Below are 23,906 nucleotides of genomic sequence, written 5' to 3'. Positions count from 1 at the left end.
AATTGATTTAGGCTTCCCTAGTGTATTTACTGTTGTTTGTTTTTTTGACAATGATTTTCTGTGTTGTGGTTAATACAGATGTTGCTGGATTTTGCCGTCTGCTTCTAGTTTTTGTGAATGTTCTTTTGGTTTAAATAGTGCAAAATCCTCTTTCCAGAAAGAAATGTGGAAATAAAACAGGATGCAGATACTGCTGCGATAACTATTCTGTTTCAGTATGTTCTACATCATCACTCTTGGTATTGGGATTTATTTCATCTGCACCCTCTGCTGTACAGATCTATTTTATATAGACATACCAACATGCATGTACACAAAACACACATGCACCCACAGTCTCTTACACTACATCGTGAAAGAACCATAAGGTTGAAGCATGTTGACTCAACTATTTAATGAGGTGCAATAAATCTTGACAAGACCAGCTGGCACTAGAGTCAGGCTTCTCATCTTTTTACCATTACATTGAAATGTGAACAATAGTGGAAAGAAATGTAACTCTTCTTTTTCTTTTTTTGGTACTCGGTTCTGTAGCTTTGTATTGAAATCATCCACTTCCATGGAATGCAAAGCACGGTGGATGCTGTGGAAAATGTTAACAATGTAAAGGCCCCTTTTCCTGGTTCTTTTGCTCAAATTCTGAAAACTTATTAATCTGACAGATCATGCAAGTGTGGTCAGCATTAATATCCCTGCAACACACGCTGGCTGAGCAGAGCAGCAATGTTGAGTAACGATAGCCAGAACGTGTTTCAAGTCTGGTAGTGAGTTGTGCTGTACCTCTTCCTGCTCTTGCCTTCCGACCTCACTTTTCACCTTCTTTAGCACATTGGACTCTCTCTGTCTAGCAGCTACTTCCCACCACCAAACTTTTACTAACTTTGCTGCTCCCGGTCACCAAGCTCCTCCTACGCTGCATGGCACACCATGAAATCCTTTCCTCTTTCTCATTCTGCCTTAAGGTCATCTTCTCCTAACGGGCATTGCTAGCTGATGACAGCTACCACCAGGTGCAGCAGGGCTGACTGTGTGTTACTTGAGTATCTTTCTAAAAAATACAAGTAATTAAGCAGCTTGGACATCTAAGCATGTGGCATGGTTCCGAAGCACTCATCTTGGCCTCCCATACATGATTCTTTTTTAAGGGACCGGATTTATTCTTGTGAAAAGAAATCTGTTTAAATAATGCACTTCTTGTTTTGGGTGGGTTTTATCCATCTATGTGTTTCATGTTTCCAGCCCTGCCACTTAATACCAATCTATCCTTAAAAAATAATTGCTCCCAAACCAACTAGATGGCTCTGGATTCACTTGAGGAAGACTGCCTGAGCTTTGAAGTGTATCTTGTAATGACAGCTGGCATCTCCAAAAGTAGTAACTGCACCTCTTTGCTTTATGGTTACAGCATTTGATGTGTGCTGGGCTCTGGTGCCTGGTGGAAGGAGATACATCCTGTAAAACAAAGTTGGACCCCCCTCTGGATGGCACTGAATGCGGCGCAGACAAGGTAATCAAAATGCTCAGTAGCAATCACTTTGTTTTTTCCAGCATTGTCTGTCAAATAATGCTTCCAAGATGTTCAGTATTTACCATAAACCCATATTTTCTACTGATTCTATTACAGAAACCGCTCAAATTAACAGCTGGATTGGGTTAAGTCTTTCTGATTTTATGTTACGTGTATTTCAGTAGCCTTTGGAGACCTCAGTAGAAAAGTTCTTGTGGTCTAGGCATTCTACAAACACTGCAGGAAACCCCCGTGCCTCACTGCTAAGTGCACAGGCTGAGTACCCTGGCAGTCATGTTGGGTAGTAGCTCACTCCTGTCACTTCTGTTCATTGCTGCCAGTGGTGTTTCATGAGTGAGATGTTTTTTCAGTGTAAGATAAGGTAGTAGTGTTCTTGGCTATATTGGAGTTTGAAAGTGTGGAGAGCATTTAGGCTGACATTTGGGGAGTGGAGGAAGATGGGGAAAGAAAAAGAGGCTACTTAAAAACTTCATGGTTTCTCCAAGTAGCTCAAAATGCATTGAGCTCAAATTAAGTTATATTCAGTTATTTTTGAAGTATAATTTCCTGTGCTGTATGTATATACTGAGATGACTAAGGCATATATGGAGTTTCCAGAATCCAGGTTGATGTAAAAAACTGTTACAAGAAATACAAAATAAACTCTCAAATTAGTGGATCTCCCTCCAGTGAAAATCACCATTCCAGTAACTGGCTTCAATACCATAAGGGTGAGAGTTACTGAGGCTCAGCTGCTGCCTCCCAGCTGTGACCTGCTGTGCTAACAGAAGTTGACTTAAGTGAACATTTACCCTCTGAGATGGGCTGTGGTAAATGCTATGTGGTTCATTAACATATGTGGTTGATTAGCCCAGTGCAGCTGATAACCTATTAGGCTACAAAGGAACTTGACTCCTTTGGTAACAGCCAGCCCCTCACTTACTGATTTTGGATTCTAGTATTTTTTGTATGTTGTATGGTTGGGGAGGTAAGATTAATTAAGAAAAAATAAAAAGTTCACTGCTAAAATGAAAGATTAGAGATCTTTTCTTTGCTTGCAAATAAAGGTAAACAATGACAAGAAAAGCCGAGTCCTGGAAAGCACGACAAGGAAATGGAGGCAAAAGATTTTGAGATATATGTTTGTCTAACTACAGGAGTCCTGGTGATACTTTCATAAGACTGCTTAGCAGTGCTTACTTTATCATATCCTGGACAGAGCAGGAGAATAGGCCAAGTTTGCTGCCTGGTCAGGAGCCAGCACAACCTATTAGAATCAAAGGTTGTTTGGGGCTTTGGCCAAGTTAGGTGCAAAATACCTCAATTATTTTGTACATACTGGGAATACTGCTGATTAAGACATTGCTTTGGGGTGTACTTTCTTGGACTTGGTTTCTGTGAAGAGTGTGGCTTTAAGTCTTAGCACTTAGATTGTTGTCTGCTTTATAAAGCAAGGGGCTCAATTCTGTAATTGCTTCTTTTAATGACAGAAACCCCTTCAGGGGTTCATTGAGGGTGACACTTAAATTTGTGTTTCACGTCCTCTCTTTCCCCTCCTCCCACCTCCATCTCACTGAAGCCTTGAGTCTCTAGAAACTCAAACATGGGGTTAGTGTAATCTCAGACATCCTTTTAAGTCCACACATGCAGGAATGTTTGCAATATCAGGACTTCTTTCCAGCCTGGGCTAACACAATTGCATTTCAGTGGTGCCGTGCTGGGGAGTGTGTCAGTAAAACTCCCATCCCTGAACATGTTGATGGAGACTGGAGCATGTGGAGTCAGTGGAGCATGTGCAGCCGGACATGTGGCACAGGAGTGCGATTCAGACAGCGGAAATGTGACAATCCCCCGTAAGTCTTTACATCATCCTGATTTCTTTTTGTATGTAGCACTTAGACAAGCCTTACTGCAAGAGTACAGGGAAGAAATGGGCAGCAGAGCCCACAAGATTCCTTGTTCATGAGTGGCAAGGAGCAGGCCAATATCCTGGAATGACTCTGAGTGAAGTAGGTTCTGTGGAAGTGGCTTGAAGGGTTACCATTGGAAGCAGCCCATTGCAGTGATCCAAACATAGATACAACTGAGTTAAAAATGTGCAGTTTGGCAGAAAAAAAGATGCCGTTTTTTCCTGTCCAGCACTGCAGTGAATGAGGAGGGGCTGAGGTGGATCTACAGACCAAACTGAGCCAGTATGTCTTGGAGATCAGTTTTGCAGGGAGTGCTGGCTCTGGGCTTGGGAAGTGATAAGAGTCTTGACAGTGGTCATAGTGTCACTTAACTGTGTTGGTAAAGCACCTTGAGATATTCTGTACATCAGGATGTGCTGCGTATGAAAAGGAAGGTTTTCGCACACACAAAGTACAGTGGGTACTGTTTAGCTCCTGCACAGTGACTACAAATAGACCTATGCTCTCTGCTTGGACTTGGATTTTTTTCTAATTTAGGAAGAAATGTAAGTGTTGTTGTCTCCCATGTGCCTTACTTCATCTCTCAGGTCAATTGAGGCACATCTGGAAATTTTTTCTTCTTATGGGAGGCCTGAACAGATTTACCATGGTAGCCATTTAACTGACTACCCCTGTTTGTGCGCATTACAACTTCTGAGATGAGTGAGGATGCTTACAGTCTTGAGAGCACCCCTCCAAGTTGTGCATCTCTATTCATATTTTAAGATTTTTTCCACAGACAAAGCACAGGAAACTTTTCTTTTTAAATAGGGACTGAAATTCTGGCTAGCAATACAGTAACTTTGAAGACATGCCTAGATGATGGATAGGCACACACTGGCTGCTGCTGAGTTTGTACTCATGTGAAAGGGATATTTTTGTTTATTCCTCTCCTTAAATAACGCTGAACTGCAATTGCATGTCTGTAATGTCCAGGCTTGATTTTTACCAGCTCATTTTCCTGAACAAGGGACTGAGCTGGTTTCTTTGCTGTCAGCTACAAAAAGTCTTTTTAACCATAGTGCTGACCAAACCTAAATCCATTCATCATTGTTCTTTAAATTACAGGAAATGCTCCCTCCAAGATTGCACACTGATTTTAAAATTCTCTTGCTTATATACATTTTTGGCTGGGGATACACACGTGATCTTCTTTTGCTTCAAATTCCTGGCATCAGCCCACTTCTGCAGCTGGTTTATTCACTGTCCAAAAATACTGGCTAGGGGATTTATCTTTTATTTTATATATATTTGGTCTTGGGATTTTTTTTTTAAACTGGAATCTCTACTCCTGCCAGCTGACTTTTGAGCCTGTGGGACTATCAGTATTTTTAAATCAGTTACTTCACTGTTCGATTTGGTTTTTCGTCTCTGCAATTTCTCTGAGTATTTGCATGCATTGCCTCCAAATGGTTGCAAGGCAGTGTGGCGTGAGCCAGTTTGCACATGAGGACTTTTGAGTTGTACTGCCTTGTGTTCTTACCTAGTCTTTGGATTATTGTTTTACGGTGTGATTGAGGAGAAAACCACTGGCTTAAACAGAACATCAGAATGAGATCTCTACCCCTTCTCCAGTCCCCTCTTGTCCTGTAAAAGGGTCACAGTAGTATAAATGGGCTTTGATTGCTTCAGTTCCATTAGTGGATGGATTCTCTTAGCATAAATACAGTGGAAGATGGGCATGAAGTTGTCTACCAGGACGTCTCACACAGTCACTGTTTCAGACATATGTCAGGGTGGGCTTGAATTACACTGTTTATTGGAAATCCCGGACAGTGCTGGAGCCCATATTATACAGGGCTTGGGACCGAGATTACAGGGGTCTTTCCCTTCAGGTTCTTGAAGAGAATCTGATAGAGGTGATGCCAAATTTCTTGACCTCAGCTTTGGAAAGGTGGAAGGGACACAAGGATGAGGCCACTAAAATGGAGTGAAGCAGGGAAAGAAAGGTATATGAATAAGTCCTAGGTAACTATTTGTGGGAGACCAGAGGCAGTGACTGTCATTTTTTCTTCATCTTGCATGATGAAAACCATCAGTATCATGTTTAAACCTGCCAAGAGGCCTGTAATACTTAAATACTATTACAGAAGTCAGTTAAAGATTACTGTCAGTAATTCTGCATTCCCTATCCAAACAGTAACAGAGCAGAACCTAATCAACAGGCAGAGCTGTCTTGTCCATTTCTCTAACTGCCTGTCCATGCCTGTTTATCTGCTTGTTCTTGAACCCCTTGAACAGACACTGTATATTTTACGAGTGTTTTACTAGAGTTAGTCTAGGAGAAAGCGGCACCACACTGCCAAATAAAGTATGATGCTGTTGGGCAGAGGGGAGCTGAGGTGGGAAGGTCTTCTTGGGTACATTATTTTTTGTTGGATTACTGGGAGTAGAAACATCCCCCATGTCTGTAGGATGCTCTGTTACTTTGTGGCTGATGAGTGCATCCAACTCTTTAATTTTGGAAGAAACTGCATCAGGAGGATGCAGTTCATTTTACTCCTTAATTAGAAGGGGAAGACAGGTCAGGATGCTGATGGGCCAAGCAGAAGAGTACAGGCCAAATGGCACTATGTTCCTGCAGCTCCCACTGACTGGGAGTGATGGGTGCTCAGGAAGTCTCTGTCTTCTAATGGATTTGGCTATTACTTTAATATTGCCAATGACCATTATTACCAATAGTGAGAGCTGCTTGCTTCCAGTCTGCATTGGCAAAGTAATAGAAAGTCCCTCACAAGTTAAGGACATCTTAAGATTAAAGCCAAAACAGCTGCTGATGAGCACAGTAAATAACAGTCCTACTGTGTCTTCTGTTCCACGGCCATCAGATTGACACCCCGCTCTTGGGAGAGCGCTCTGTTAATCTTTGGATATTCTGACTGCTTGCTTTATTTGATTTTTTTCTCCTGTGCATGTACGCACAAACATGCAGTCACTTACATTCAATGGCTACATCTCTTTTGCTGTAGCCAAAGAAGTGGTGCTGAAACCAAAGTTCATGTGTCTGATGTCTTTATGTGAGCGCAGGGTTCATGTGGGAGGAAGGCTGTGTTGTGCTCGCAGTCATCTGGACGGAGTGTCTGTCTCATACAGCCTAAGGCAGCAGACACAATCCTCCCAGCAGATTTCTGCATCAGTCTCAGCGCATCTGCTGCCTTGCATGTGTCCATGGCAGAAAAGAGGTGTTGGCAGCACAAACAGACGTTTGTTTACGCTGTTATTCTGGTGACTCTGTGGTGTTACAGTGTCATCGGAGATAATCATTTCCATTAAAAAAAACCCCAAAACACTCTTTCTGGGATTAATGGAGCTACTGTAAAAATTTGATCTAGACTGAAAATTGGCATAAAGTTCTTCCATGCAGAGTTGAATGTTTCTGTTGCATCAAATGCTGAATTCATTGAGTCCAGCACAGCTAGGAAATAAAACGCCCTGTCCTATAGCCAGCATGTAACTTGCAACTCTTGCTAGGACCACTGACACAAATAACTGATATACAAGGGCCTTGGTTTCTAATTAGCTGACTGATATAAGCTGATGTTCATTGCTCTTCTGGGAGGGAGGGGGAAAGAGGCTTTTGGAATGAACTACCATACTGCTAAAAACTGGAATTTGGCTGGAGTTACTTTTTATAGCCATCTGTTAAAGAAAAGCAAGAACATTACTTTATCCATCTTTTCTGATTACAGCTGGGGAGATAGGTATGTAACAAATTCAGGAGAGTATCAGCAAGTAGCTAAAGAAATTATCTGTTAGGATGGCTAGGTCTTTTGCTTACTTGGGTTTTTTGCAAAGAAAATGAGGGTTATTGTTGAGAGTTTGAGTTTTCCTTCTTCTCTGGGGAATCATAAATACAATAAATAGATTTTGCAGGTGCTTAATCCTGATGTTGGATTAGTGGCCTTTCCTGCATGTTTAAAAAACAAATATGTAAAATGGCATGTTTTTCACGGATGGAGATTATCTGCTGCACAGATTTGTTTCTGGACACCCTGTGTAAGGTACAGGTTATAGCTACTTCTATGGTGGTTTTGTTTCAAACCGCTGAAGGCAGAACCTTAGAGGACATGTGATAAAGAGATATTTGCAGTGTCTCAGTAGTTAGGAGTGTTTAAGGTAGGGGGCAAAGCAAATGGTGAGAAGAGAAAGGTGAAACATTCCAGGTTGCTTGCCTTTGCCTTGGGTATTTAGTGTGATCCTGGGCACAGTCATGTCACCTTGGTGCCTGTAGGTTCCCCATTAAGAATATAAATACTTAACATTGGTATTTGTAATGGAGCCACAAATTGTCTTCTGAACTGCCTGACTGTGCAAATTTAAATAATACTTAGACTTTAGGTATCATACTCAGTGTACCTTCCAAAGCCTAACTGTCACAGGTCACCATCAGTTACAAGCACCTTTACTGAAACTATGTGCTTCCCCCCCGTCCCACCTTTCTCAGTCATTTGCCTGCTCCATCTGAAAATAGGTTAGGACAGGAATGAGCTGCTGTTGAAGTCAAAGAAGAAATTTAGGTCAGCAGTGCAAAATTAGTCACATCCCTTGGTTCGTGACCAGAATGCAACAGTTGAACACTGTATCTTCTAAGAAGGCTGCTTAGTGCCCAGAGGTGAATAGCATAATAGCCTTTTGGATTACCTCTTATCTGAGGCATGCAATGAGTAGGCAGCTCCTATTTGTTGATCTGTGTATGGGATACTACAAAAGAACATGCTTCTGAAGTACTTCAGTATCTAAGCATCTGTTATGATAAGCCAATTATAGATCCAGAATTTAGCTTGAATAATTTTCTGTCAGAGCCACTGAAAGCAGGATTTGCCCTCTAGCAGGGGACATCTGAGAGGAAGGAACATCTGAATCTTCCTGGTATTTCAAGAGTTGCCTTGGACAGGGAAAGTTAGGCAAAGGTGTGTCTGTGAGAAGCTGTGCTGTTCCTGCTAACCTTGGTTTGTCTTTCTCGTGATAGCCCGGGGCCAGGTGGGAAGAACTGCCGAGGAGCCAGCGTGGAACACACTGTGTGTGAGAACTTACCCTGCCCTAAAGGTGTGCCAAGCTTCAGGGACCAACAGTGCCAGGCCCATGACAGATACACCAACAAGAAGAAAAGCCTCCTGACAGCTGTCATCGTCGATGGTAAATTTTTTCATCTTTTTCTGTAATTCTTTGCTGTTCTTTCACTGCAGCTAATCTCAACCCATCTTGATTTCATCTGCAAGACTCCCATTTGTTGGTGAGAAGGCTACAGTATGTTCCCCTTAGCTACAGCTGGAAGACTAATTACAACTAGTTGTTCTTTGTGCTGCCCTGCTGTTCTTTTAGCCACCTTGACAGAAGATGCAGAGATCTCAGTTCTTCGCTCATCTTTTTGTAATGCTGGGAGAGAAGTGCCTTTACTTGATTCCCAGTCTGAACAGGCAGCTATTTGGGAATGGGAGTTTAAACATTAGAAAGTTCAAATTAATTTTGAACTGAAAATAAGGATTCCCTGGGACATTTTTAATATGTGTCAATTCTGGGCATTTCAGCATGATTGCCTATCCTACTTACATTCCTTTAATGCTTCCTTTGCTGGATCTTATTGTTCATCTACTATTCAACCAGATGTTGGGGGGGATATGAAAAAGGATCGTAGTAATGTCCTTTCTGCAGGAACAAATATCTTTCACTGCACTCTGCTGGAAAACAGACAAGGCTAGTTTCATTTGGTCATCCTAAAGACACGCTTGAACAGAGGAGGGTGGTTTTGGAACTGATACCAGAAGACCAGACATTGGATAAGCCCTTTCCTGTGCTAGCAGTGACAAACTAGGTCTGACTCCAGCATCTACAGTACATGTACAGTCAGCATTTCAGTTCCTGTAGCAGAACCTCCAAGAGTACAATTCCTTCAGACGCCCCAGGAGACAGGCTGGGTTTGCTTGTTGTTCCCATCTGCCCCTCTCCCCAAATAGTGTTGCTGGGTGAATAAACAATGCAGAGCTACTTTCCTGACTAATTTCAATCACAGAAAACTCTCCTAGTTTTTTCCAGGGGTGAGCTGTTTCACTTCTTTCTCCATTTTCAATCAGGAGCTATGGGTTGCTGAGAGTCCTGTAAATAGGAGAGAAAATAAAAAAAACCTAGATGATTCAGTGATATTCTCTGATCAGTGCTGCCAGAATTAGTAGCATACTGCAGTGGGAACTTCATTCAGCCACAGAATGGGAATAGGATATTTTTTGGCTACTTGAAGACTGAGCAAGCTATTGCTAAAAGATAATAGCCAACATTGTTCCTGCTACACAGCAAAGCCTCGCTCACCTGAGCCATCTTGCCCCAGTTTCCATGAATGCAAATTAGAAACCTCTCCTGCCCTGTTGCAGATCTCACAGCTGCGGAAAGAGAGTCTGTGCAGAGGCAGTCAGACTAGTGGTTTTCTGCACAAGCTGTTCTTTCAACAGCTTTCCCAGCTCCTCTGTTCAGTCTGCAAGTGAAATCAAAATCCAGCCTCTGTGAACTTGCTTTGCATCCGGCACAAGGCAGGGAGTTTGAACATCCACAGGATATGCCTGTAGTTCCTCTGTCAAGCAAGACAGATGGACAGAGGGCAGCTGAGCTTCACATCTCAATGTCACTGTTTATCGAAGCATGTTAGAGCACCCCTGCAGTTCTCCAGTAGCTTTTTTCAGCATATCAAAGCACCACAATCAGAAGCATTTAAATAGACACAGATCCAAACCAACCTTGAGCTAATCTCCACTGTGCTTGAACTCTACTTAGATATGTTAGTGAGGTGGGAGTTGATTGCGCTGGAAACTTAGGAAAGGCCTATGCCACTTAGCTTAGTGTATTGGCAAGCCTTCTCTCTTCTGTCTGATGAGTGGACGTACTTGACTATGCAGAACAAAACATGTTTCCATTTGGATGTCTATAGGTTCTCCCTTGGATGAAGTCCGTGAGTAGCAGAGTCAGCTCCAAAGGAAAACCATTATATTGCCTAAATATCTGTTACTTAAACGTACGGCAAATGCAGTCAGCAAATGCTGGCATCTGCTGTATGCTGCCACTTAATAATACAAATCTTTGAAAAAGCTTTTTTTCTTAACTTCTTCTCTAGCTAAACATAATAGTAGCTTTTCCAAAGTAAGGTCTAAATATATACTATAAAAATTACCTTTAGCATGGGTGAAAAATGCAATCTTTCTCTGCTGATATCTTTCAAATTAATTTGGGAGTTCTTTCTCTAGATATTCTAGCAGCATAGTTTGCTCACAGAAGTGTTTGTAGGACCACAAATATAAGTTTAAACTGATAACAGTATGTAATAGGTATACAAGAATGCTTTAAATTTATGTATACAAGTGTTCTTACTGGCAAACTGATGCAAGAAGTCAGTTCGTCCAGAGTAGAAATGGACTGGAGAACTTGTTCTTCTAAAACCACTGGCTGTAGCCTGAATTTTGCCTGAGATGCTCACACAGTGAGTTGGTCACTCATATCAGGCTGCTGAATGTTCCCTGTAACAAACATCTTCCGTTCAGAGACAGATACAATCTCATCAATGTAACCCTTTGAATATCGATATTTTACAGTGGGGAAATGACAGGCCTAAATTGAAAGGCTTGTGTTCCTTCAAAGATAAGAATATCAACAGATACCTTTCCAGATCCACTCATGTAGAGACTGCACCACTATTTCCTCAAACACTTGTTTGTGCTGTTCCTAAAGGCAGTTGCTTTTGTATTTCTTTTTCCAGACAAACCATGTGAGCTCTTCTGCTCTCCACTGGGGAAGGATTCCCCTGTGCTGGTGACAGACAGGGTCCTTGATGGTACTCCATGCGGGCCTTATGAGACGGACCTCTGTGTACATGGCAAGTGCCAGGTGGTGTAACTTTCTCTTGTTTTATTTCTGGTGTCATGTATAGTCTGGGGCAGCAGTGTATGTCCTAGAAGAACAGGCATCTGTGTGGGTGGCTGGGAGGCTGTCTGTGAGGTGAAAGGGCAACCCTATTTTATAAGACCCAACCCCATTGCAAGTGCTCCCCAGCCCTGTGTCTTGATCTAGGAATTATAATAAATGCCCAAGGTATGAGATTATTACTGAACAGCTGGGAACATTCAGTGATGACATTTGCTTGTGTGTAGTCATCAAATGGCTTGGGTGGGAAGGGACTTACTTCTGTGAGGGGAGGAGATGGGAGTGGAAATCTGGCTTGCTTAACTGCTCCATTTTGGCTATTAGAGGAATCACTGAAAAAACACTGGTGCTGCAAACTGGATCCCAAATTGTCACTAGCCTTTTACAAATATTACATTGCCAGCACCATGATGCTTTTCAGGTCTACCTGGTTCCTGCCTAGAAATACTGAGGAAACGTTTTAATACTAGTTGCTCCTTGGCTGGTGCAGCTGCACAAACCAGTAGCTTCCCTGTGTGCTTTTTGTTGATGGTATTACTATATAGTCGCCAAGGTGAGTTACTGCTGGTCCCCATCATAACTGTTTGAAAGGCCTGTTTCCCTTACATTAAGAAAAAGGTTCCTTTCCTCCCACAAACTAGGTTTTAAAGTTCCATGCAACAGAGAATATATGTTTAAAGGAGCAGATCCCGCAGCCCAGAGCACAGCCCAAGCCAGTTTTCTTTTGCCTCTCATCTGCATTGTCTTGCTTGGGTTACATAAAGAACAAACCAGAGAGAATGTAGCATAGGATTCCTTCTGCTGTACCACAGTGGGATAATCAGTGTCCCCTTGGTTGTCACCAAATGGACCAGCCAGACCCTGAACTTGCTTGTTTCCTGATGTCTCTGGTCAGACAAGTCAAGAATGGAAATGAAGATGACTCTGTTTGAGAGTCTTCAGATGTAATTCCCTTTGCCTGGAGTGAAGATGTGATGGCTTATAACCATTGGAATGATGATTATTTCTCTCTAGGCAAATTACATATGGAATCAAAATTAGGTGTGGGAGATCTTTGATATACAGCTCTTTATGGTTCGCTGGGCAGTGAGACAGCTTGTAGTGCAGTACATAGAATGCTTAGGGAGGCTGTCTCTTAAAGCTGGTGTTTCAGATTCCTTAAAAATTGAGTGGAGTTGTGTAGACCCATATTAACTGGACATTTAAGGCTGGGACAAGGGAGAAAAGAAAATGTTTATTTAAAGATCATAAATTACAGGAGGTCATTTGGAATGGGTGCTCCTAGCAATGGGTTGCAGTTGGATTCAAGTCATTTGTCACAGACATTATGACAGGACCGGTGCTTATGGTTTTTCTCTCTCCTAATCATGTAGCATGTGTTCAAAGTTTGCTGCACATGTTAGTGATGTGAAAGACAGTTGAGTTGGCTACTGCAGCCTTGCCAGTGCTGGATTCTCCCTGGCAGTTCTTCCTCTAAGTTTTATGCTCATCTAAATTTGTATCCTGTGCTTGGAGTTCCTCTTTTCAGTATTAACCAGCCTGTTGTATCCACCAGAACAGCTTTCTAGCAACACTGTTTACTTCCAATAACTTCACTGGAGATATACTGGCTTGCCCTGGGGGGCACAAGGCACATCAAATTTGTCATTGTTTCTGATTTCTATGAGCAGTGATTAGGAACTACCGATTTTTATTGCTTTGAGCCTTCCAGGCAGGGAGATAAATGAGCATGATATTCACCTGGGTATAACAGAGGCTATGGGGACATAATGCAGCTTTACTAGTAGCAATGCAGCAATATAAGTGAAAAACCTTTGTCTGCGTTGAATTTTGCACTGCTGCAGGAGACACTTCCCAGTGTGTCCTGCCAAATGCTGCTGAAGAGGCATAATTCAGTCATTCTAATTTATTCAGATGAAGAATCTGAACAGCAAGTTGCTGGGGAGCCAGCACGAGTTTGATTCTTTATATACTCTTTAATAGAAAGTTCTTTGAATAGAGCCAGGTTCTGGTGCATCCCAAGTTACTTAGTTTTTCCCTGTTTTCAGCTATATCTGAAAAAAACCTAAAAAACCCATTAATAGACTTTTATAGTAAGGCCAGCTGTGTACCTCCAGCTGTGTGCCATTGACCATTATGCTGGGCTGGCCAGCTTTACTGTTCCAAACATTCAGATCAGCCACAAATGGTAAATCAGACGTTATGGCAATGTACATTTTCTTCTTCCAGTGAAGAGCAGTAGCCAGCTCCCCTCCAAATGAAAACCTTTATGAGCACAGAGCTTTGGAGGTACATCATCAAAATCAAATTGCAGTCTAAGTCAGGGGCAGCAGCCTTTAACTGTGCAGAGAGGTGATGACAGCTGCAGAACATTCAGTCCATTTGCATCTGGCTGAGAGAAAATGCAAAATGATCAATTCAAGCCGAGCAGATTTGAAAGCTTTGTGAACACATTTATAATACTCTTCTGCCTTATATGCAATGCAGTGCAGTGCTGAGAATTGCCATATGTGACTGCGTACCCCATTTGCCACAGATACTTGTCTAACTAGCTGCCTATTAAACCAATTTAGTCGGCATCTTTATTTAATTACTCTTCTCCTTATTTCTTTACCCAGCATAGACAAAGCCTGGCAACAAGCATTGCAGGGGACTTGGAGAAGAGAAGAAGTGCTGAAATCAGAGGGTGGTGTTACTGTTATTTATTTTCTTGTGTAATCCTTCTAGTTAAAGGCTCTCAAAGGCAAGAATGACACATTGCCAGTATAACAGACAAATTAGCAGTAACCGTTGCCTGTGAACATCTAGCACAGGAAATGTAATAGCTCTTTTCCCTTCAGCAGGAGATGCTCCTAAATGAAACTCATGCATTGTTGTTGCATGATGAATGAATGTAGATGAACATGGCAAAGAAAATAACCTGGTTTTGCAAGGAAAGCGGAGTTTTGAGAAGGGAAACAGGAACAGATTATTTGAAGCCTCAAAATACCCTAACTGCATTTAGACACTAAGGGAGGAGAGTTTTCCTTCAGTGGTACTTTGTGAACTTACTACAATTTCATTTCAAAGCCATGAGCTGAGCTCCAATACAGTGTGAATGAAGCCTTTTGGTGTCAGCTTCACTATACCTGAAGCAAAATCATCATAAGCAACAGTATCCCTGTATTTATCACTTACACCTTAAAGCAGCTGGAGTGAGTAAACTTGCTTAATACTTTGGTTATACATAGAAGCACCAGACAGCAAAGTCAACACTAAATTTAGCATAGGGGTTCCTAAGTCGCCTAGACTTATTATAATCTTTCTCCTGGTCTTTGAGAAAGACATTCATGAAGTCCTTTGAAATCATAAGGTCTTAATTCAATTTTGTCCTGTCCTTGTTTATTGGAGTGGGTTTTGAGGCTGGAAATTTCGTTCTTGATGGTGATAGAAGTTTTCCAGAAGGAGGACAAAATAAAAGGTCTGTAAAAGCTTCAGGGTTGATCTCAAAAATTGAAGTGTTACAAAGTTACACCTTTAGAAGAAACATTGTAGAGTAATGACAAATGTGCTTATCCTTACCAACTTGTGGGCAAAATAGATTCTTTGTTCAACATGTATTCAGATTTTTGACTTTTTCTCCTTGAAATGTACACAGTCTTCTAGCAAGAGGAATTCTTTATCTCCTGGGACTTTTCAGAGTCAGAAAATCTGTTAGCAGGCTTGAGAAGGAGAGCTGTCTGATGGATCTGAGGAGAAGGAAGTTGAGAGCTCATCAAGGCTTTGCAGGCTCTGTCTCTTTCCTGCTTCCACAGTTTGCTTTCTGTAGCATGGGAATTGCAGTCGTGGGGAAGATGAGATAGGACGGTGCAACCTGCAGTTCAGATTGCTTTTATCATCTCATATTTCTATTCAAGTGACAAGTGGCTTTCAGAGAGAGGTTTCCCTGATGGTTTTGTTCTTCCTCAAGACTGTTCAGTGTATGTTTCGTGAGTGGAAGCAGTGCATTTACTAAATTACAGTTCTTCACTCCATGCTGCTGATGTTAATATAAAACTGCTGGCAGAAGTAGAGCTACAAAAGGTGTCAGATGTCACACAGCAGTGGTGTGGGGAGAAGACAAGCTGCTCAGCTGACTGTTATGACGCACATGACTTTGTGCTGGCTTTTCTCAAAGGAGGATTTGTCTGAGACTCATGATAGCATGAGAACTTTCCAGTGGGGACTACAGATTGTACTTCAGGATGTAATCTAAGATCTCTTTGAAAAGAGAGACCTCCTGTGTAGCGGAACCGGGCTAGAGATCAAGGGCAATCTTTGCTGTGATTTAACAATTTAAGAAGTGAAAACATTTTGGCTCCATCTACAGCTTTCTCTTGAACGTTTTGTCATGTCACATCTACCTTTAATGTGCTGGTGAATCCACAGTACATTCAATGATGGCAAGCCACATATTAGGCTGTCCTGGCACAACAGAGAGATTATATAATGACTTTCTCCCCAAAGCAGTTGTTACACAGTATGAAAGGGGAGCACAAATTTGAAAATGGACACATTTTCAAAAATAGCTCTTGCAGATTGGATAGGCAGTGTCAGGAGAGGGCCACAGGTGGCGGAGGATAAATTGCAGTTGTCTATTGGACCTGTTGCTGGCAAACAGTCTTCTGCATACTCAGTACCCACTTTTTGCATTTGATTGATGCATGCAGTTCTGGCTTTGCCTCCTCACTTGAGTATTTTCCATGTATTATTCATATTCTTGCATTACAAACTGTGGTACAAGATGTTCCAGACTGGGTAGCTTGTCTCTATACTTGGCTTAGCACTGTACTTTGATAAATTATTTAGTGTATGTGCACAAAATCCAGGATTGTTTGAACTACAGAAACCTGTTGTATAATTGCTGCCTTTTTTTTTTTTTTTTTTTTTTTTTTTCTTCAATTTCTGTGTCTGTAGCAATGCAATCTGAGTCCTAGAAAGAGTATTAAAGCTTTCGGTGGGTAAGGCATAGTGACAAAACCCAAGTTTGTTGATATCTTAATACTTTATAGTGTACTTTACAGTGGGATATGAAAAAAAATCATACTTTTCCCCACTATTTTTCTTCTACATTAACCCACAGAAAACATTTAATAGACAATTAATTGTGTTATCTACCTTGGAGGCTTTAGATTTTGCTTGTGGCTTAAGCAGCCAAGAATTGACTGGAAGAGAGGCTACAGATATATCATATACTGATAAATATATTTTATTTTCAAATCCAGAACTGATATGATAGATGCCTCTTTTAAAGAATGGGCACTTGATAGAAAATCCTCTGTTATCTGCAGCCTCTTGGCACCTCTACAAATGAGGGCAGAGACAAGGTGGAATCAGGTCAGAGGTCTCAATTCAGATGAAGCTGGTTTGGAAGGATCAGAAAGGGTTAGCTACAGAAAGCAACTAAAGAACAGAAGCAAAGGAGTTCCCTGGACAGGAAAAGGCTTTGTATTATTTGCATGTTTGCTCATATAGCCTGTTCTGCTGCCAGAACACAGGAATTTTGATGCATAACGTTTACGCTCCATATGTAAAACAATGGTTATCAAGAATAATTGTATCTAGTATCCCCATTAACTGCTGAGGGATCTAAGCACAAAGTCCATGGGCAGTGTAATTGTATATCTAATGCAGATAAGATAATGCTAATTTTAAATAGGCAGTGCATATCTCCTATTTCAGCAGAGCTGTTCTGATTCAGATAAAATCTGAAGGCTTGGGAAATGACAGGAGGATGTTTGCTGAACTAACTTCTGTGTGGACTTCTATTCATCACACAGATTTTGTTGTGGAACAGAAAAAGAAGTAACTTACAGATGAACTGCTTGATTAGGGATGCAGGCTCACCTCCTTGTACAAACCCTGACAGAGACCCATAATCTTCCACAAGAGCAGTCCTGTTTAAAACAAAGAAACAAGAATTCTCCTACCCTCAGATCTGAATGTCAGTTGCTCACATATGTACATTCCTTTTTCATGTGGCCCATCCCTGGAGGTATCAATGGACATTAGATATTATGGGCAAAAAATTGGCAGGGTAGATGAATCTGTCATAACCAGCATGCTCTGTACATGATTAATTTGTAAAATAGTACATGTTGCATCAATATTTGTATTTGATCCATTGAGACAGCTAGTTAGTTCGGCATATGGGAAGCATTATAGTTTTGTGAGCCTACAATGTCATTTCTTACACAGGGTGGGTGTATATAACAAAAATAATTGTGTTTATGTAGCAAAACATACTCACACAGGCTGTATCAATTGAGTTCTTGCACAGCCATTGAAAATACAAATAAAAATATAATTTAAAAATATCCAAGCAATATAGAAAACAGTTAACACAGAAGAATCCAAATTATGTGTATTCAGAAGAAAAGAGGAGTTTTCCTATGCTGGAGTCAGCAATGACTGAAGCTGGAAATACCACCCAGCAAGCAGTATTTTCAGATGTTTAATTATAAAAAGAGAAGAAGGAGGAGGGTGAGAAGGAAGGGTGGACTGAGATAACAGCTCAGACATAGTGAATTTCAGGCCTTTGGCTCAGCAAATGTGCTGTTACCTGCCAATTTAAACGTCAATGGGTAGTTCTAAAACAGAATGTCAGAGTAGGAGAGTGCCTGGGTTGAAGATCATTAAGAAACCTGTGGGTATAGTTGTGACTGGCTGTGCTGGGGACTTGAAGCCCCAAAAGACTTTTAAAGTTTTTTTGCCAGCAATCTGATGTTTTAATATGGGCAAGGGACTGTCTTTGGTTAAAATTGGTTCCTTTTTGTCCAATTGATGTTAATAGCACTGCAGGTTTTCAACAGCTAGTACATGCAGGAGGTGGAATTCCTGGATGGTGGCAACATCAGTCTCTTTGCCAAAGTTATGGATATCACTATCCAATTCCATGTTGGATGGTACAGGGAAGCTCTAAGAGTAGAAGAACAGGGCTGACAGTGGCAAATGCTCCCACAGACTACTAAACATGGTGGTTACACCAGGCTGGCTTCTTAGTTTTTGTTCTTCCTTCTGAACACAGATAAACTCCAAGTGCTCTGCTCACTCTTTAAAGGATCATCTTGGTAAGAAAACAAAACTCCTTCCCTTCTCACTAGTCCATTCAAGACTGATGGAACTGAAACTATCCAGCTATCACTGGACAGGCTGGTCCATGGACTCAGTCTGCTCACCTGCAGGATAACTCTTGGGTCAGAAAACATACAAGATGGTGTTTATGAGGTCTTCTTTTCTTCAGAATGTAAAGCTTCCTCTTTCTGCTTCTTAATTAAAAAAAAAAGACTGTACCTTCGTTGGTATGCTGGCCTGTACAGGAAGCAGCACAAAACAAGTTAGAGATGATAAAGATCAAATAACTCCCTTGAACTATTTGGGTTTTAAGGGATTGTTTCTGCATTATGAAAACCTGACTTTTGAGCAGTTAAACTTGCATTTTCCCTTTGCATAGAGTAAATTAAGCCCTCACTTTTTTGAAAGCTTTATGCAGGTTTAGGACAGCTATATCTATTTTAAAATTGACAGTATAATACATACGTTTCCTTCAGATCCATGTTACATTCCCTGTTAAGGTCCTGATCTGAAGCATACAGAAAAATGTCAGTGAGAAGCTGATGATGTACAGGCTCGACAGATCTTCCCCCTGGTCTGATGGGGCTCAGGCATCAGCTTCTGGCCCCCAGTGCTGGAATCTCAGGGACTTTCTTACCTTGGAGAAAGGTGGACATATCTCTCAATTAACAGTCCAAGGACTGCTGGTGGATACTTTCCTCCCAGGAAGGGTGATGCTCACTGTTTTGCCCCCTTACCCTTCCAGCCCTGTCTCTTCCCCTTTGCACTTGTTTTAAAAGTGGCAATATTTTCAATGTGGGGAGTTTCCAAAGGATCTGAGTGACTGAGGTAATCACTGTAATGTATTTCTAAATTACTTTGCACCTTTTGGAATCTGTTGTCAAATCTTAACAAAAGCTGTTTCATTATGTACTGTTATTAAATACACTTTTAGTTTGGAAATTATTGAAAGGATTGGAGAGGGGGAAATGGGCTCTAATGTTTATGCAGACAAGAGTAAAGTGCTTCCAAGGTATTTTTCTCCCATAAAGTAACAAGAATGCAGCAATTTTCATGATGAAGCCAAGAAAGAAAACTGTTCTATTCTCTTAAAGACTTTCCTTTGTAAAAAGCCATTTTCTGGCCCAAATCTGATGAGGGCTTTAATCCTCAAACCCTGGATTGAAGGGAAAGTCTGCCCTGTGGATGGGAGGGATAGTGCCATTAAAGGGAAGGCTGCAAGGGCCATTCCCAGTTCCTCCACTCCCAGGAAGTTAGGGTGAAGATGAAAGGTAAAAAACCACAACATTTTTGGAAGGTATATTTGTGGATTCAGTGGGTGCTCTTTCCATGCCTTCAAAGAGGGTCTCTCAAGTCAAAGCACGTCAATGACCTTGTAGATGTGGGAGGAAATGGCTTGTCTTGAAACCTAGTGTCAGAAAAAGGGGGGAACTTACTCTTTCAGAGGCTTTGCTGGCTTGCACTGGTTTACATTATCTGGGAAACTACAGCATAAATGCAAAGCATGTGATTGCTAACTCCCCATTCTTTGCCTGCCTCCGTTATAGCCCAACAGACTCCTCATGTAGCATTGGGAATAAGTGTGGTTCAACACTCATTATATTCCCTTTATTCATTTGTGTGCTCACATAGTGCTAATAACAATGCAGTACAATAAAAGATAGCACTAGAGTCTTAAATTAAATGCAGCCTTTCCAGTATCTCAGCAGGGTGGCAGGCAGGCATATATTTCCAGCTGCCTTTCAGCAACCCCATTAATAAATCATATTTATTTTCCTGGAAGGAGAACTGCTGGGACATCCTTCTGTTTTGGGGGCAGAATCACATTCAATATCCAAAAATTATTTGTTGGGCATGGGTGTCAAGTTTAAACTTGAGAATTGCAACGGCCAGAAACTCCAGAGTCCTCTTCCTATCTTCCTTTAACTCCCATTTATAATTTTTTTTTCTTCTAGTTCTTGTCCACCAACTTACATGCTGTTCTAGTTAATGAGCAGCATTTCCCTTGTATGTGTTCAGGATGATAATTTTTTTCTCAGCATGTGTCTGTCTGTAATGATTTACCCAGACAAACACTGCATCAGAACACGTCTGAATGCTGGCAATCTTTGATCCCTCTAATACATCTGGACTTAGGCCGTGGCCAGTGTCTTCTGAAACAAGGGGAATGTTGGAGTTCAGGTCCAAATTGCATTGCTTACCCGCAGACAGTCTCAGATAAACAGCCCAAGTTCTATTAATATTTCCCTGCTTACCCTGTTTTCCAAAGTGTTTGTTGTTTTGATTGTTCCCTAAGATATCTCTCCAACTTTCCTCTGGCTTTATTTAAGAAGGCAAGGAAAGGAGAGACCTAACAGCCTTATTCAAATAAGTCTTATTAGTGGCAGGCCTGCTAACTCATTTGCCAAGAAACTGTTTTCCTACAGAGAATAAATCTTTAACTAATTTTTAATAGTAGAGTCTCCACTAATAACTTGCATAATGACAACTCTTATTTCGGTAGAAATTTATATTTTGGGAGTGCATTGGATTTTTATTTTTTTTTCACAATTGAATGTCTAAGCTTAATACTGTGCAAGCCTATGGAAAATTTCATGTTGTGTAAACAATCTTATCATACAGATTGGCCAGATATGAACCTGACCTGCTTCCGCTGAACTACTTTTGTACTGCAGGTATTTAAGCCATCTGATTAATGAGGTCTTTTTTCAGATATTGCACAAGTGTAATCAGAACTGAATGTTACGTTCCCTGTTAAGGTCCTGATCTGAAGCAGAGCTCATTCAGTGAGAAGCACACTGGAACCTGTGACAGCACTCTTGAGTTTTTGTGTGGTGAAGGGCTATGACCGGGATTCTGGTTACATGGGTTAATTTAAATTCTAGAAAATGGCATTTTTCTCCTCTCAAGACTAAGTATCACAGTAGCAGTCCATTTCTCTGGGGTGTCCTTGAGGTCCTCAGGTGGAAGTTGCTATACAAACATGAAACGTTGTTTCAATCTGTTGTGTTTGAAGGAGGTTAAAAGTGGTACGAAATCTATGATGATATCTGGAATAACTATTGTTTCTGAAACTCTCTTCAGTTAAATCTTCTGAATCAAAGGTCATGCTCTTAGTGTTAGAGAAGGGAGTTGCTGAATAACCGACTCAATGCCATTCCAAATGAGAGCTCCCTTGATTCACAGTGTTCTCTTCCCGTTCAGGTTTTCAGTCAGATGACCATCTTAGTCTTGACCTCAATGTCTAGAGATACTTTAAGTTTGCAAACAAAATAATGGGGACCTTTGGTTGTTGTCATTAGAAAATTGGCTGCGATGGAATCATTGGCTCAGCTGCCAAAGAGGATCGCTGTGGAATCTGCAGTGGTGATGGCAAAACCTGTAAAGTGGTGAAAGGCGACTTCAACCACACCAAGGGGATGGGTGAGTAACCCTCAGTAGCATTTGAGTGGAGTGGAGGTTCTCTTAACTGCTTGAGGAGAGTTAGAGTGGTAGCAATAGCTCTTCTTGGATAGCATTGGACCCATCTACTCTAGTAAACAATAAGAAACACAAAACAAAACCCAAGTCAATTCCAATATGATATTCTCTCTACTTCTTAGTTGCCCAGATAGCAGCCATTGCCTGTCTGAAGTTCAGAATGAAGTCATGTTTCTCATTTTTAATGCTGTTGATTTTAAATAAGAGACAAAATCACAGTATGTTTTCCAGCAGGAGGGAAGTCTGATTTCAACAGCATCTTTGAGCTTTTTGAGAACTCAGAATGATGCATGTTGCAGATGATTCATGTTAGAATCAGGATATCTCAGCTAAATGAAAGAGCACTCCCCTCTGAATATTTTTACTGATTTCCTGCCAGCCATAGTATCCAGTATAGGATACAAGAGCTTCTGGTCAGAATTAAGACTTTCCTCTCTCTTGTTAAACGTTAATGTATATACAGCTTGGTGTCTGAATTAGTCTTTGTTCCAGAGTTTCTGCATTGCAATTCTGAGAAACTTATCACACATCCTAATCAGGCAAAGAGAGGGAAAGCCAAATCAGGACTTGCAAGCTGCTCCAAGAGGAAGGAATTGTCCAGAAAAAAATTATTTTACATTCAGTGAATACAGAATTGCCATTTCTGTAAGGAGAAACTCATTTAACACATGCTACTCCAGGACAGAGTTCAGCAAAGCATACAAAGATTCCTTTTAAGCACAGATTTCAATTCTGTCTAACTAAAGCAGCACCAGGGCTTAGACCTTTAATCAAGGTCTCAGCACTGAAGTTTGAGGCTCTGATTTTGTATGTGGACCTCTTCCTCTGCACCCTTCTCCTCCTCACCTTCCTCTGCGGAACCAGCTGTGATCTGTCAACTCCTCTGAGATGCAGGTAGGATTTCCCACCTGCCCCACATCTTTCTGGAGCACATTTATGCTGTTGTATTGCCAGGCCAACCTGTTGAATGATTTCCTGCATTACTGCCTTTGACTCTTTTGTTCCAGATATTTTCTACCTACTTGTGTCAAGGCATTTGCATTAGATGCAAATGGTGGGAAAAGTTTCTCACTTCCATTGAAGAAAACTGTTCTCCATTCTTGCAGCAGAGTTTATAGCTGTGCAGGAACTTCTTAACTGCTCCTGAAGAGTAACTATCTTTTATCTTTTCCAATGAGACTCCAAAACATCTTGTGCAGATAAATAAGAAATTTCTGGGTCACTGCCAGGAGGTTGCACCCTTTTCCAACTAGACTACTTGAGGGTGGTAACTTTACGAGGCTGTAGGAACAGAACAGTTTCAGCCTTAACTGGTTGTCTGGCTGCCAGGACACTAGAGGAGGCTTTCACCCCCAGCACCCTGTAACCTAATAAGAGGAGATGGCTGACTGAATCATGGTCAGTGTTCAAGCATTTATTGATCCTTATTCTTTGCTGATCATCTCAGAAGTGCAAACTTGTCAAAATATTGCTTTGTCAGTGCTTTGTTTCCACCTTTACCCACCTCACATAATCTAGAATTTGTTTTTACAATTATAATCTCATAAACGTTTATCATAAGTTTTGATTTATTAATTTGAAAGGGAAATACATTTTATGTGGGAATAGTTCTAAAAAGTGACATCCACGGTATGCCAGACAGTCTTCTTCTGGTTTGAAAATAATCTTTGCTTTTCATTTTTTTAAATTTTTTCATTTTTTTAAATTATGCTCTTTTAACGAGCATTCTAGCCTACTGAAATGGAAAGAATATTTACAGTCTTTTAATTGTTCACTGTTAATGTTTTCCTGCTTTTGGATTTCTTTTATGTTAGACACTGAAAACAGACTTGTTGTTTTCACTTATGATTCCCAGCCTCAATTCTGCAAACATTTTATGCATTGTGAGTTACTCCCATCAATTTCTATTCATATACTGCTGTTTTGAAGAATCAGGTCCTCAGGTTAACTTACTGAATCTCTCCAGGAATGGTTCT

The 23,906-nt window shown here is 41.1% G+C and overlaps 1 protein-coding gene across 4 annotated transcripts in view; it reads left to right on the top strand.

The window, feature by feature from the left end:
• ADAMTS17 (ADAM metallopeptidase with thrombospondin type 1 motif 17) overlaps positions 1-23,906 on the top strand; it is a 207,042-nt gene that overhangs the window by 124,303 nt on the left and 58,833 nt on the right. For all 4 annotated transcript variants that reach the window (XM_080397204.1, XM_080397203.1, XM_080397205.1 and 1 more), the window contains 5 exons: positions 1,406-1,507; positions 3,215-3,360; positions 8,426-8,592; positions 11,195-11,322; positions 21,753-21,873. In XM_080397204.1, the coding sequence (XP_080253330.1) occupies positions 1,406-1,507; positions 3,215-3,360; positions 8,426-8,592; positions 11,195-11,322; positions 21,753-21,873 (664 nt within the window). The remainder of the gene's footprint in view (positions 1-1,405; positions 1,508-3,214; positions 3,361-8,425; positions 8,593-11,194; positions 11,323-21,752; positions 21,874-23,906) is intronic.

This window comes from Falco punctatus (assembly GCF_963210335.1).
Source record: "Falco punctatus genome assembly, chromosome: 7".
Classification (NCBI taxonomy): Eukaryota; Metazoa; Chordata; class Aves; order Falconiformes; family Falconidae; genus Falco; species Falco punctatus.
This window is presented reverse-complemented; position numbering and strand designations above follow the sequence as displayed.